This window comes from Hermetia illucens, chromosome 1 (assembly GCF_905115235.1).
Source record: "Hermetia illucens chromosome 1, iHerIll2.2.curated.20191125, whole genome shotgun sequence".
In the NCBI taxonomy this organism is placed as follows: Eukaryota; Metazoa; Arthropoda; class Insecta; order Diptera; family Stratiomyidae; genus Hermetia; species Hermetia illucens.
The window spans coordinates 102,916,662-102,928,804 of NC_051849.1; the positions used below are offsets into that span (position 1 = coordinate 102,916,662).

The 12,143-nt window shown below is 40.7% G+C and overlaps 1 protein-coding gene across 1 annotated transcript; it reads right to left on the bottom strand.

Annotated features, from left to right (window-relative positions):
• Positions 1 to 1,626: 1,626 nt before the first annotated feature.
• LOC119661260 lies at positions 1,627 to 8,537 on the bottom strand. The gene is made up of 2 exons (XM_038070513.1): positions 6,635 to 8,537; positions 1,627 to 1,955 (listed from the first exon to the last, which is right to left on the bottom strand). Exons 1-2 carry the CDS (start codon positions 8,401 to 8,403, stop codon positions 1,874 to 1,876), a joined length of 1,851 nt encoding a protein of 616 aa, XP_037926441.1. The 5' UTR covers positions 8,404 to 8,537; the 3' UTR covers positions 1,627 to 1,873.
• Between the last annotated feature and the right edge of the window lie 3,606 nt (positions 8,538 to 12,143).

Genomic DNA, 12,143 nt, shown 5'->3' on the forward strand with positions numbered 1-12,143 from the left:
CTAAATGGAGAGTAACTATCCCAAACAATAATCTAGCTTTAGACTAGCTTAGGCTCAAATTATTGGCGGTTTAACTTGCATGTTGCGATTATATAAAGAAGCGTTTTCCATCTGTTGCTACATTCGGTCACGCTGCTCCCAGGACAGATGTGAGGCAGCGTCTGATGAGTTGCCTTTGCCCTGGGCAAAACTGTTAGTCCTTGTTTTTGAATGTTTGGATGCTATGCCCCAACCGAGTGGTCCGTGGACCTTAAGGGGGTCATCCCGCGTGAAGGCCTCTTTTTGGCTTTTTTTAGAAATTTTTTGTGAAGAACTGGATGAAGATACAAATACGAATTTTTCACCATATATTTATTAATATCTTGAGCGTGCATGTTAATTTTTCCAGCTTGATCGCATAGTTCATTGTTGAAATAAAGAACAATTTATACACCCATCTCTAAAAAAAGGTGTTTTCTGCTGCCACGTTTGATAGATTTTGGGCTATGGTGGCAGCCGATTTTCAACATGCAGTTTCGCACATGAAAAGTAGAATGCGATTTTTAGCCATAAAACCTTAACTGGCCATTAATCTGCTATACCTAGTCCATAGGTTTTTTGAAGAAACACATGTACAGTCTTGGCTTCAATTTTTGTTCTTTCCATTCGAATGTCATTCATTCTAAATACGCGCTTTATTATGGTGATCGACATAAATCTGGCATGTGACTTAACACATGTTTAACACTATAATTTCTCAACGACTCCGGAAATCAAAAAATCACTTTACCCATATATTCTTCACTATATCTAGATACAATTCATGCGAAAAAAATCGATTCCGCGGATCTGACACACGGGATGACCCCCTTAAAACGTTGGAGTAAGTTGCTTTCCATTTGGGCCTCTCTAACATCATGTGGATGTGGATTTAGGATCCTAAACAATTACAAATAGTATAGTACCAGCTTTTAGAAATCAACTGAGAAACACCCTTTAAGTTTATCCCAGAAGTACCAAGTTTTTAGCCAGCGTAGAGAACAATGTCTCGCATACGAAACGCGGCTATTAGTGCCTTAGGCGAAAGAGTACCATAAATTACCTTCACTTCTACATTGATTAGGGATACCGGCTTTTCAATGTTGTAAACCTTCACAATTAGCAAAACAAGAAGATTATATACAGCAGGTACAAATCCAGCGGCAAAGGGGCTTGGACCCATATGGTTAATGTATTGGTGTGTCTGTGCGTCGATGGCGCCTAAATGGTTTCCCCATTTCATGTGGTAAACCATAAACAGTTGGCACATGCCCCCACTTGGGTGCATACAATTGCACTGCATCATATACACGACACTAACACCAGACCTCATGCACGGAATTTTTCTCGCGCAATTACTGTTGTGGTCGAAGGTGTGCAATGATTTTTCTGCCTGTAAAATTTCGAAGAATGCGCTGGGAGTGGAATCCCCTTCATATAGTCTTCTTGTAGCAAAGTTATGTGTGGTACGTTGCCAGTATTATTTTTAGTAGGATGGGGGTGGGTTCAAAATTCCTATACAGATACTTTGTGGTATACCCTACATATATAGTATATCCTATTTAATTCAAGAAATTTCATTCGTTTGATTGACCATTACTGCCGCAGCGAGGTTACAACTTATTACGTTTCTAGTGGTTGAGTTATAATTTGTTGATATCTACATATGAATCTTCTTTCATATATATAAAACAATCTATTTACAATCTATTTACAATCATACACATACAAATATATATTTTTAATTTGGGATAAAACAAAATAGAATGTCTTTATACCACGTGCAAGATTTGATAGGACTATAAAATTAAAGTTACAAAAGACCTCTAACTGGAGACAACCTTCAGGTTCTGGTTTATTCACCCTCTTTTTGGCTTTCACCTTCTGCAGGAGGTTTTTCTTCAACCTGTATGCTTTCGCGGTTAACACTGGGATATCTGGAAAGAAATAATTTCATTCAGTCTGATCATGAATCCTCAAGCTTGGAATATGTAATATAATATAGTTAACTGCTTTACAAAATATACATATACAGTATCAAGAAAAAATTCGATCTGATACTGACATTTTATCTCGTGTGGAGTAGTAAATTTATGCGAAAGAGGCAACTTTGACCCAATAAAACTTTATTAATGATCGCAGCATTTCCACCAAACTTTCTAGTATAATGCTTCCAATTAAAATTTGTATTACTACAAAATTATACAGATCTAGGATGAACTTAAGAGCGGTTCCCAGCATATTTTAAAAATATAATAACATAACACTATTAACTTTATTTGAGCCGATATTGCAATGTAGTGTATTTTGAAGCTTTGATACCACGTTTATGGACGACTATAATTTTTTGAGATTTTTGGGTTGGGTAGTTTCTGAGAACGGGTTTTTGAAGTAACTGACCCTTTTTGGATCTGTAGATCCCTCCTCTTAGCAACGAACGTAAAAATTAATAGTACTAATGAAGACCTTCCATTATGCATCCATCTTTTCCGTGTATTGGGACCCAACTGAAAAAAAAAGTTCCTTCGTGGAGTTGAAAAAATCAGCATATGGTATTTCATAACGTTATGAACGTGGGGTTAGGCCACGGTAAAAATTTCATAAAATGAATCTTTTGTTTTTTGCTGGAAAAATTAATGACATACTCAAAGGCTTAATCCTTTCCTTTGGGGTATTATGTAAATCCTTCTACTTTGAATTTAGGCACAAGCCTTCTTAGTAATTAAATACTAATTTTCGGGCGATTTTATTGAGAATTTATTTCTTTTCAAAAAAGAAACTTTTTTAAGAAATCTACACATTGGAAAAATTAAACGTATTTCTCGAGTTCTGTACAGTGAAATCCGGGCACCGTCTTACGAAATAAATAAGGCCTCAGGGAGGGGGTAAAAGGAGTTGTATGATTTGTTTTTTTTACAGGAACATTACGTACAGTCTGTTGGATACAATGCAAAAAGAATCAACGAAAAAGGACAAAATAAAACCCTTGCTGAGGGCGAGCAACAAAAGAAACTCTATTTTCGTATGCAAAAAGTGCCAAAAAATCGTAATAATGACATTAAAATCTCGAAAAATTACTAGCTCATACTCCGTGTATGCAGACTTTTGGCATCATATACATCCTTCACTGGGAAGTGGTATGGATTTGACAAAACGTTGGACATGTTCGGCTGGAAATTTTCAACATTATTCCATCAAGTATTTTTTCTTCGAAATGTGACCTTCGTGAAGCCTACCGTAGATGTAATTCTGCAGGTTCTTAATAATTCCCGGATTGTGGAGAGGTTTTGTGTAGCTTCGGATTGTTTTTCACGCTTTATGTTTCGGTCCACTGTTTCATGATATTTTGCACACGCGCCCTGCGATCGTAGATGGCTACAGGCAAATAGACGTGAGTCTTGGCTTGTACAGACTTTTTCGTGATATTTTAGCTGACATCAATGTCCTCACATTAGTAACAGACTTCCGATTTCACTACGGGCCGTCGGTAGATATTCACCATAGATCATTGGTAGACCCCAAAACCTTAAGTTGTTAGGAAAAATTTCAACCTGGGCAAACAACACTCTTTCCATCATTTTTGAGTGCACTCCTCCAAAAATATCACAACATTACTACCGAGCTTAGTATCTGCTAGTTAGAAAAGCAAGATGTTCAGCACCATTTTGCCTTTCGTTCTGCTTGGGCTTCGTACAGGCGTCCGAGAAGAGTTTGGTGCCAACCCTGCCGAGTTGGAGTACGGGGAGACTTACAACTCCCCAGTGACCTAGTCCACGACAAGGGAGACGTACTTGGAGAGACAAAATTGTAGCGCTTGCTACGCGAAGTTGTTCTCAAATTGAAGTCGCTTTAGCCGTCTCGTCACGCGCGGCCAGTGGTCAGCGGCCCACACTCCTCGGGTGGATAAAGTCCATATCCATGTTCTGGTGAGGACTGATGCTGCTTGTAAGCTAGTATATATGGAAGTCGGGTGGAGAATGGGCCCATTTCCAAGACCGTCTCCTTAGACAGGCTGAAGCCCTTTTTCCAGATGGCAGACGGCATTGGAAGAAAGCGTGAGCGCTGCGTATTTTTTGACGTCCGTCGACTATGGCCGAGTAGCCCCGCTGCGGGTTCTTTCAGCGAAATCCCTCAGTTTCAGGTGAGCGCGAATTGTTGTGTCGGAGCGGCGTCGACGGCTGGGAAGAGTGGAGGTGGCTATGAAGATTTTGTTTGCAAAATATGTCTGTCTGTCTGTCAGTCGGTCTGCCTATCAGTCTGTCTGTCTGTCACATGCACTTTTCTCAGAAACGGCTATACGGGTTGACAAGAAATTTTATGAGAAGGTGGAAACTGTGGACGCCCAGACATGCAGTGAGTGATACATGCAAAAGGGGGGTATAACATTTTTTTCACCGAATATAGTCATGTCGGAGATACCAAATCAAACGTCTCGATTAGTACTTTTAGACGCCAGTTTTAGTTTAAACAGTTGTTAGAAAGGCGGGGAGTGCGAGGGGTGGGAAACGATCTAAGAAACTACCCAAGCGAAAAGTCTGAAAAAAATCATGAAGCTGCCTCTATATGGTGTCCAGGCCTCAAAATACTCTTCATATCGACATCTGCTCAAATTAAGTTAATAATAGTACATTACCATATTTGTATGGAAACCCTCTTAAGTTTATCCCATAATATGAACCATTTTACCCTCAAGTTTGATCAAAATCATACTGCTACTAACAAAGTTAAAGTAGTTGACTTTACCGTGTAAATTTACCGACACGTTAAATGCATATATATAATGGGCTACGTACAAATGGGATAGTTCTGCATTCAAATATACTAGCAGAAGAAACAAACAAAACCTTTCATTCCTGAAGCGCCGAGCTTCCGGTTTTCCGACTTATTTTTAATTTTTCACAATATCCGGAGCGAATTAATTTTAATTTTACCCCGCACGTACTAAGTAATAGTTATAACTTTTAACCAAGTCGGAATACCGGAAGCTCGCGCTTCGTGCATCAAGGTTTTGTGTTCATCTTATGTAAGAAACTTCTACGCACATTTTTCTATGCGTATGTAGCTACAAATTCAACATATTCCTTCAAATTTTTCCAAATTACAAGACATACATCCATATTACAGCCATAGATACTATACTCACCCTAAACAAACAAACTGTCTATTTCCCTCCTAAAAAACTAAAACAAAATAATTCTTTGCGACCCCATTCATATGAATTTACTCCGTTGTGGTATTGACGAATTGATATGTGATGATGACGTTATACACATTGTGCATTATGTTATTCCCTTACACCCATGCCAAATTCTGTACTTATGAGGAGGATATAAGGGGAGTTGCCGGGTAAGATTCTAAAATGTGGAAACATACTGCTTTTAACTTTATTTGTGCAGATATCGGAACCGGATGACGCCTAGATTTCGTAGAGATGCACTACTGTATTTTTTTTCAGATTTTTCGGTTGGATAAGTTCTGAGAACGAGACCTGTTACACTTTTTGTGGGTCATATTTTGAGCCTTCACTCCCCTATTTTTCACCCTATATCAAATATGGAACCAGTTTTGAAAAGTAATAATTGAGTTCTTTCATTTGATACCACATGCACATATTTTACGAAAACAATGTTGTACCCTCCAAAAAGTGCTCCACTTGCTGCATGTAAAGGGAATAACAGATCAAGCCGTTTCCGAACAAATCGGGTGTGACAGATAGACAGACAGAATGTGACGGCGATTCCATCAGCCACCAGGGACGAGCTGCCGTCAAATGAAGACTGGATATGTTCGCGGTAGAAGCTGGTGCTGCTACCTAAGGCTGGCAAACCGCCAGGGGAACCATCCTCCTATGGACCCATATGTCATCTAGAAACTACGGGGAAAATGTTGGAGCGGGTTATTTATAATAGACTACTCCCAGTCGTCGAGAGCCAAGGGGCAGTTCCAGTTTTAGGCAATGCATGATTTGGGTGTGGTTTTTGTGGCTCAAAATCCCACACTCTGGCGTGCCCAGGCCAGGGTCTTTTGAAGATTTCCACCTCCTTAAAGAAAAAAGATAGACAGACAGATGGACTGACAGACATCGACTCGATAATAAGGTTTTGTGTTGACTCAAAACCTTAAAAATTGTAAGCTAATTGTATTTATATCATAAAAGTTGCTATTAACACATAATCCCCATCTTTTTGGTGAAAATATCCATTTATGTGTGAATTTAGAGATTGATTAAAAGTTGTAGGTGAAATTGGTTCGGGAGAGATCTTCGAAAAAGAAAGCGTCATCGAAGAAAATCTGTGTACCTGCAATTTTCTTTTGCATTACTTTCTAAAAAATAATTTATTCAGTTAATTATATGTATTTATTAAGCCGCTACAGTGGCCTAACCAGGGTTCCCGAGTTAATTTCGAAAAGTTGCTAATATACTATTGTAGTGGAATCCCGATAATACGTATGGTCAAGAGACTGACGATTTGGTACGAATTTTCCATATTTTTTGGTTGATTAGTTTCAGGAAATGGAACCCGCCTCAATTGAAGTTTGCGCATTTTGAACACAGACGGTAAATTGTATTTTAGTAAGGATTTGTTTTACGCAAAACCTTAAAAATAATACTTACAACACTTTGGAATGCTGTTTATGTCCGCAAATGCATTCAGGTTTGCTGACACGGTACATCATTCCATTTATCCCCTCTACCAGTTCTGGTGGCTCTCTATCCGCTTCTACATGCATTGGTGCTTGCCGTCTTTGTGCTATTTTCTTCTGTGGACTGATAATAGTATGGCTGCCGCCACAGTATCGTTTTCGTAGATCCGGAGGTTCCGGACATATTTTTCGAGTTTGCCTGAGAGGGGGAAGTTTGGGTACTAGCGGATTGTCGCATATAATGTCCACTTCTGAGGCGCAACAGATACAATTCGCATCTTTCAAAGCTCGGGTTCGAACCGCTGCTGATTTTCCATCCAAACGAGGTCCCATAACCTCATTCATTTTCTCTTGAAGGAAGTTTACTTTGTCATTTATCATCTTTGCAAGTGGACCTTTCTCCGATTTATCCAGCTTTTCGTTGAGTTTTACACGAAGTTGTTCCTCCGACTTTTTCCATTTCACTTCTGTTTCCATTATATTCTCAAAGGCTTGAACAATGCCGTTCGATAAATCGTGCCTGATGGCGTTGAATAACTCCAAGGTGACGAACTCTTGTAGTTCTTCCTTGTCTGCCTTGCATTGAAAAATATAATCGAGTTCTTCGCGATCGGCTTTGATAATTTTGATCTGTTCATAGCGTTCCGTGAATGTTTCGAATTCTGAATAGAGTTTTTCGGAACCTTCTTCCAGTTCTGCAACCTTTTGATGCAGCATTCGGATCTTGGAGAGCTCTCCCAGCTTGTCGCTTACAGCTTTAAATTTGTGAAGGTTTTTGTTTGAGCAAATAACTAAATCGCCAATTTTGTCAGTGTTTATTGCCATCTTTTTCTGCAGAGAGCATATTTCCTTGCAACAAAAATCGAGCTTTTCACTGTCTGCTGACTTTTGTATTGCCTTTTTTAATAAATCATTTTCTTCGTGTAGCTTCTGCATATCTATTTGGAAATCTGCCATTTTTCCGAACATGTTATTGACCTGGTCAATGACTCCCGCTGTCGTCTCGCTGAGGCGCTGCAGATCTTTTCGGGCCTCTTGATCTTTGGCAGATTTTGAACCACTTTCATGAGCTTTGTTCTGCTGACTGCTGTCGGTCTGAGTGGAGGAATTCGTTCGTCGGTCTAAATCCTCCAGACATTTAACGGCTGCGTGTTCAAGGCTGGAAATCTCATGCAGAGACCGTTCTAGCTCCTTGTAGTTGACGTTCAACTTTTGCAACAACTGTGTTAGCTTCTCGATACCAATTTCGCAACACTCGAGTCTCTTTGTTAGGTTCAGCAGTTCAGCGAAAGTTAGTCCCGTCTCTTGGGCTCTACTGGTCAAAGAAACGACATCCTGCAGAATAGGACTGTCCTTAAAGAAAGTAACTCTATGGAAATCTTTGGAATCCTCTGCTTTTCGGACCAGTTTATATAATGCTTCGACTGGTGGGTCAGGTGGGATCTCCAGTTTTTCCAGTTTGCAGTGGCTGAGCTTAAATGGTCGTTTGGATCCACCTTCAATAATTTTGTAAGTTTCGAATGTCTCCCTGGTCTTCGTCAATATGTTATTGATTTCGGCCAAAATTCCTGGCGATCCCAGGTGAATGCGAACCGTTTGCAGATTCAATTTAGTAGCGATTATCCTTAATAGGGCATGGAGTAAATTCACATCGATATGAAAAGGACTGAGACAGATGTCTATCAATTGTTCTATAGTGAGAATGGCGGATTCCGCATGCTCTCCGTCTATACTCTCCATGTTTGAAATTTCGATCCACTTTTACAAATTTTCTAGTTTTTGAGAAATTGCGCTTATAAGAAGATTTTCAAGATTTGATGTTAGTTATTTAGCATTTGGTGAAAACTCACGCCGCCATTCGTGTAAAGATACGATAGTAAACTGACAACGGAATATTCCATTGCATTGAAGTTTCAAACAAATGCTACTCAGACCACTGGTGGAGTTAGTTTGTGACAGTAGACGAAAATAGATCGTCCCGAAAGAACAAATCCTAAATAACAATTGGAATGACTCGAACTGTTTTGAGGCAACTTTCTGCAGGGTGATAATTTTTACTATAAGCATGGATAACCAGATAATTCAATGCTTTCAAGAGGTGTTTGCCTCGATATAATTGATACTAAACAAACAAACAAGTGGAAAAACAAAATCTCACGCTTCAGGCATGAAAGGCTTTGTTGATTTTTTATGTAAGAATATTTGGGTACACGGTCGCTCCACTTATATGTATATAGCTCGTAGTGTATATATATCCGATAGTCAATGTGATGTGTTACTGGCATTTTTTCTGGGAGTAGTAATTTGAAGCGAAACTGTTATAATTTTGTGAATAATATTAGGATTTCCGCAAAATTTTTCAGTGTGATACTTCTTATCAGGGCCATGAGAGAATTTGGCATCCCGATGAAATTGATAAGACTGACTAAGCTAACCCTGTCCAATTTGCGAGGCCAAATAAAAGCAGCAGGATCGCTCTTGAGACCATTCGACTTCAGCAACAGTCTAAGATAAGGGAAGCCCCATCATGCGTCCTCTTTAACCCTGGAAAAAGTGATCCGTGATGCTGAGGTAAATGCGAGAGGCACGACCCTTTTAAGTTCACCCAACTGCTGGCATATGCTGACGATATCGACATCATGGGAAGAACAACCAGAGACATACAGTCCACCCTCATCCGAGCTGGCGGTGATCGCCGCGAGATCTTCTGCTGCACATCAATGAAGGCTAGAAAAAGTATATGGTGGCAACGTCAGCACCAAAAACCAACCAACTAAAAACATCAAATCGGACTGGTCAAACGAGAATAATAAAGAGACTACAACTTTGATACCGTTAATAATTTCTCCTATCTAGGGTCGGAAATCATAACCGATAACAGCTACGACGAGGAAATTCGCGCACGGTTGTTTGTTGCCAACAGACCCGAGTTCAACAGAGCCTATTTCAGCTTAGAAAGACTGTTTCGCTCGAATCGTCTCACCATAGGGTCAAAGCTCTTACTGTACAAGCCAGTGATCTTGCCAGTCCTCATGTATTAATCGAAAACTTGAGTTCTCAACAAGAAAAATTGCGAACTCTTGGGTGGGTTCGAGAGATGAATCTACCCCTACGTGGGGATGGACGGTTCCGTAGCCTATAAAACGACGAAATCTATGAGCGATACCATGACCGTCTGGCTGTAGATAAAATCTGGCTCAATAGGTTACGGTGGGCGGGTCACTTAATCCGTATGGATGAGGATGATCCAACCCGAACAGTCTATAAGGGCAATATCTATAGTGGAAAATGAAAACACAGAAGGTCCTGCCTGAGATGGAACGATTGCGTAGGCCAGGACACCAGACAGCTTTTAGGGATATTGAATTGGTGGACATCGGCGCAAAACTGGGGTGTCTTGAGTTCCTTATTAGGGTACGCCTAAACCGGATATCAGTTGTTGCGCCGTTCATGCTTCCTATCCCTGTCTTACCCTATCTTGTGCATCTTGGATGAACTTATCGGGGGTTCGCAGTAAATTAATAATAATTGTAATCTATTATTACTGACGTTATTTGAGCAGATATCGTAACATAGTATTAAATAGCATGCCGCATTGACAAGCATATTTTTTTTGAGGTATTTCGGATGAACAGTTTCTGAGAACGGGCCCTTGAATAAATTTACCCTTTCCCACCTTCACATCAAACTCCGTGTCAACCGGTACAACCGTTTCCGAGGAAAACGTGTGCAACAGATACGGACAGACAATGAACTGAAATAAATAATGTTTTGTGTTGAACTAAACCTTAAAAAACATGAAACGAATCGGAAACCGAAAGCTCGAGGCTTCAGGTGTAAAAGGGTTTGTATATTTCTTACCTATTTGATCCGCTCTGTGAGTTGGGGCTTAAGAATACACTCAAAGCCTTCTCTGCTTACCGTAAGAGGCGACTAAAAGGGATAGAAATTTGTGGGTTAGCCACCTGCAAATTTTGAAAATTTATTGCTACCGAAACGTCAGCAATACCTCGGATAGGGACTGACCTCACGGCCACGACCTTTGGCATTCGAAAACGGACTATGATTGATGGGTTTATGGTCCTCTATAACGTAGCCAAGGTCCTTAGAATGCTCGCTTCCTTCAATTTGAGCGGGAATTCCAGCAATATAAACTGGACATTCTGGGCCTAAGCGAAGTAAGATGGTGGGACTCTGGAGAGTACTCCTCTCCCCCTTGCTACACTAATGGCAATGTGCTGGTAGCAGACGTGAATCCGGTGTCGGGTTGCATCTGACACTACTGCAAGGTGCACTTTCTTGGCCTGGGAGTTGGTTTCAGATAGAATTCTAACTGCAAGATTTCAGTCCAGTTTAAGGATCATCACAATTGTACAGTACTGCGTCCCAACGGAGAAGAATGGTTTCTACGAGCAATTAAACGCGGTTTAGGGGCTTTTAGCTTCCTAAAGGTTACATTGTGATCGTGGTGTATAATCTAAATGCCAACGTGGGATTTGACAACATCTTGTTCGGGCATACGATGGGAAAACACGGTCTTGACGACCGTAACGCAGAGTAATGGTGGGAGGTTTGTGGGTTTCTGCAATTTCCAACGCCTCGTCATTGGTGGCACACTGTTCGAGCACAGACTCTGCCATATGGTCAGTTGAGCTTCAGCTGGCCGAGCAATCAGATCGACCAGTTTGCGATCAGTAATGGATTTAGGAGTTGTCTTCTGGATGTCCGCAATTGGTGAGCATTGAGTCGCAATCAAAAATGCTTTTTTCTCGGGGGGACACAAGGCTTGAGCGATATCCCAAAAAGTCCAGCGCAGTGCACGTCGTGGTAAGAGCGAATTTGCCATCGCGCTTTTCTGGGACACGGAAGATGTCGCAAATTACAATGATTTCAGAACTGAATACCTCACCATGAAAGAACTTGCATGTGGTCGCAAATCTTTCGACGGTTCTCTGAAGTACTTCTCATCCACGATAATGAAGAACTGAAGAGGTGGAAACAACACATCACCATGGTTCTTGACGGTATCTCATGTGGTGATGTTCCTTCTCTTGTGGATGAAATGGTTGCGCACCGAAGAGCAATCTTTTCAGCCATCAATGCACTCAAATGCAATAGAGCCGCTGGGTTTTACGGTCTCCCGACAGAGTTATTTAACGCTACACCTACAGTTACTGCAGATCTGCTGCTTCTGTTCGTACGAAAATCTTGGGGATCCGAGACCTTTCCCAGAAAGTGGAAGAAAGAAAAAGGGCACCCATTTCGAATATGAGAATTGAGGGATATCTCGGAGCTCCTTGCCGTCATAAAGATAGCTAAAATTAACTAGGAACGCATCAAAGAATATCTCGAAAGCGCAATCAATAGGGTGCAGGCTGGTTTTTGCTCCGCATTTCTTACAATGACCACATCAATACCATCATGATCACCTGCTATTCATTGATTTCGAGAAAGATTTCGATAGCGAAAACAGGGAGTTT

Bases quoted from the DNA above. Each gene is read 5' to 3' on its own strand.
- LOC119661260 (XM_038070513.1), bottom strand. From the start codon at position 8,403: ATGGAGAGTATAGACGGAGAGCATGCGGAATCCGCCATTCTCACTATA. The intron at 1,956-6,634 runs GTAAGTATTATT...ATTTCTTTCCAG, and splicing joins AAACAGCATTCCAAAGTGTT to ATATCCCAGTGTTAACCGCG.